We start from the raw sequence: 1,874 nt of genomic DNA on the forward strand, positions 1-1,874 counted from the left end.
TCAGCACTTGTAGAGCAAGTTGACCCTCTCGATGTCCCAGTAGGACATGCCCTGCCTCTGGCCGATCTCGACGTTGGGGTCAGGAATAGGAGTCATGGAGTCCCTCTCGGACAGTGAGTAGACTTTTCTTCCATAGTGCATGACAGAGGAGTAGTCGTAAGGAGTGTTCAGGTTGTTGGTGTCAAACTTGTCAAAGTAGGGGGCATTTGATGGTGCCATGTTCTGCCAGTTGATCTTGATGTAGCTGTCCCGGTCACTCCTGTTCTGTTCGTGTATGAAGCCCAGAGCGTGGAGGATTTCATGCTGGATAATGCCGTTGTACATGCAACCATACTTTTTGAGAGAGACCACCTGTCTGCCTCCCACTTTGCCCAGAAAGGAGTAACATCCGCCTCTGTTCTCAATGCTGATGTAGTCTGTCTCGCTCTCTCGGGGGGTAAAGCGGATGCAGGTTTTTATGTGGAAGACCCTCATGGCTATGTTGATCTTCTGCCTATCCATTCTGCTGAACGTTGGGTCCACTGTGAAGGGGATTATCACCTTGTCATTGTAAGATTTCCTCCACAAACACTTGGGGCCCACCCAGCACTGCATGGCATTTCTGGTTTTGGGAACCAGCAGGTCTCCTTCCCACAGGAGCTCATTGGTGACGTTGTTGGTGGTCAGAATACGAGCGGTGACGTCAACAGGGTCTTGGACTTCTTCCTCTTCTTCACTTCCTTCCTCCTGGAGAGGAAGTGCCTGAGAGAGGCCGAGCAGAAGCAGCAGCAGGAAGCTGGCAGAGGGAGTCATCTTCAGGCTCTGTCTGGAGGATCTGGAGTTACTGTGGAGAGCTGCTGTGAAGTCTTCTCCTTGAAGACTGATGTTTGACTGACTTCAGTCATGGCTCTTTATACTCTCCTCTACAGGTGTGTCTGCAGCAGGATTATGGGTTGGGGTCCACACTACTAGGCCTAAATAAACCTCTCTAGGGTGGACTCCACAGACAAACCTACTTTTCAAACATAGCATCTAATCCCCAAAGTGTCATTTGTAGCTATACTAAGCTCAACTGGTTTTATTTTTCTTTGTTTTACAAATGGCTTTTTAGCTAGCTTTATCTGTTAATACATTTGTTCAACCCAAATGCTGTTCCTTCACTCTCAGATGACCTGCTTAATTGAAATCCCCAGTGCGCTTTTCATGACAGGCTGTTAAAGTTGTAGGAAAAAGCTGTGTGTCCCTCCGTGAGGATGATAGACGGCCTATTGAAACTCTTGCATATGTAGAGGTTGTTAATAGGTTCCTGTGGGACATGTTGCTGTGGCCATGGCCGAGAACTCTCCAGTTAGAAAAAGGAATACTAAATCATATGAAACAGTCCAAGCTATTGTTTCCGCCATGGCTGCCTGTCCATCAGGGACACTCAAAGGTTACGCCAGTAAAATTTGGTGACTGATCCATGCAGGCTAAATTATAATGTATTTTCATGGAACTGAAGTTTAGTTTGATGTGTCACTTTTATTTTTTGCATTTTCTATCTTTACATGTGTTGTTTCTTTCAACTTCATGTGTTTGTCATTTTAAAATGAATTTGCAAAGTCAAATACATGTTTTTAATTTCAGTTCAGATATTTCCAGCTCTGGAAAACCACGTCATCCTATGATACATTTTAAAACATAATGATATATCATTGTGTATTGGTATTTATGTAAAATGTCCTCTTGTCTGGTGAAGAATATAGACGCTTGTTTCTATAATTCAATAATCACACATAAGCCTACCACACCTTCCTTGAATCCTGGCTTCAAATAAAGTGTAAAGATGAATTGTGAAAAGAATGTGTGTTTTCTCTCAAATGCGCCCCCCTCCCTCCTCAATCTCATCAGCCACC

At 44.4% G+C, this 1,874-nt stretch overlaps 1 protein-coding gene across 1 annotated transcript; it reads right to left on the reverse strand.

Annotated features, from left to right (window-relative positions):
• On the reverse strand, positions 1 to 1,204 carry LOC307249851 (high choriolytic enzyme 1-like; the record flags this gene model as incomplete). The annotated part of the gene is made up of 1 exon (XM_080026734.1): positions 1 to 1,204. Exon 1 carries the CDS (start codon positions 790 to 792, stop codon positions 1 to 3), a length of 792 nt encoding a protein of 263 aa, XP_079882860.1. The 5' UTR covers positions 793 to 1,204.
• Positions 1,205 to 1,874: the final 670 nt, after the last annotated feature.

Source organism: Ammodytes marinus, assembly GCF_949987685.1.
Source record: "Ammodytes marinus genome assembly, chromosome: 1".
In the NCBI taxonomy this organism is placed as follows: Eukaryota; Metazoa; Chordata; class Actinopteri; order Uranoscopiformes; family Ammodytidae; genus Ammodytes; species Ammodytes marinus.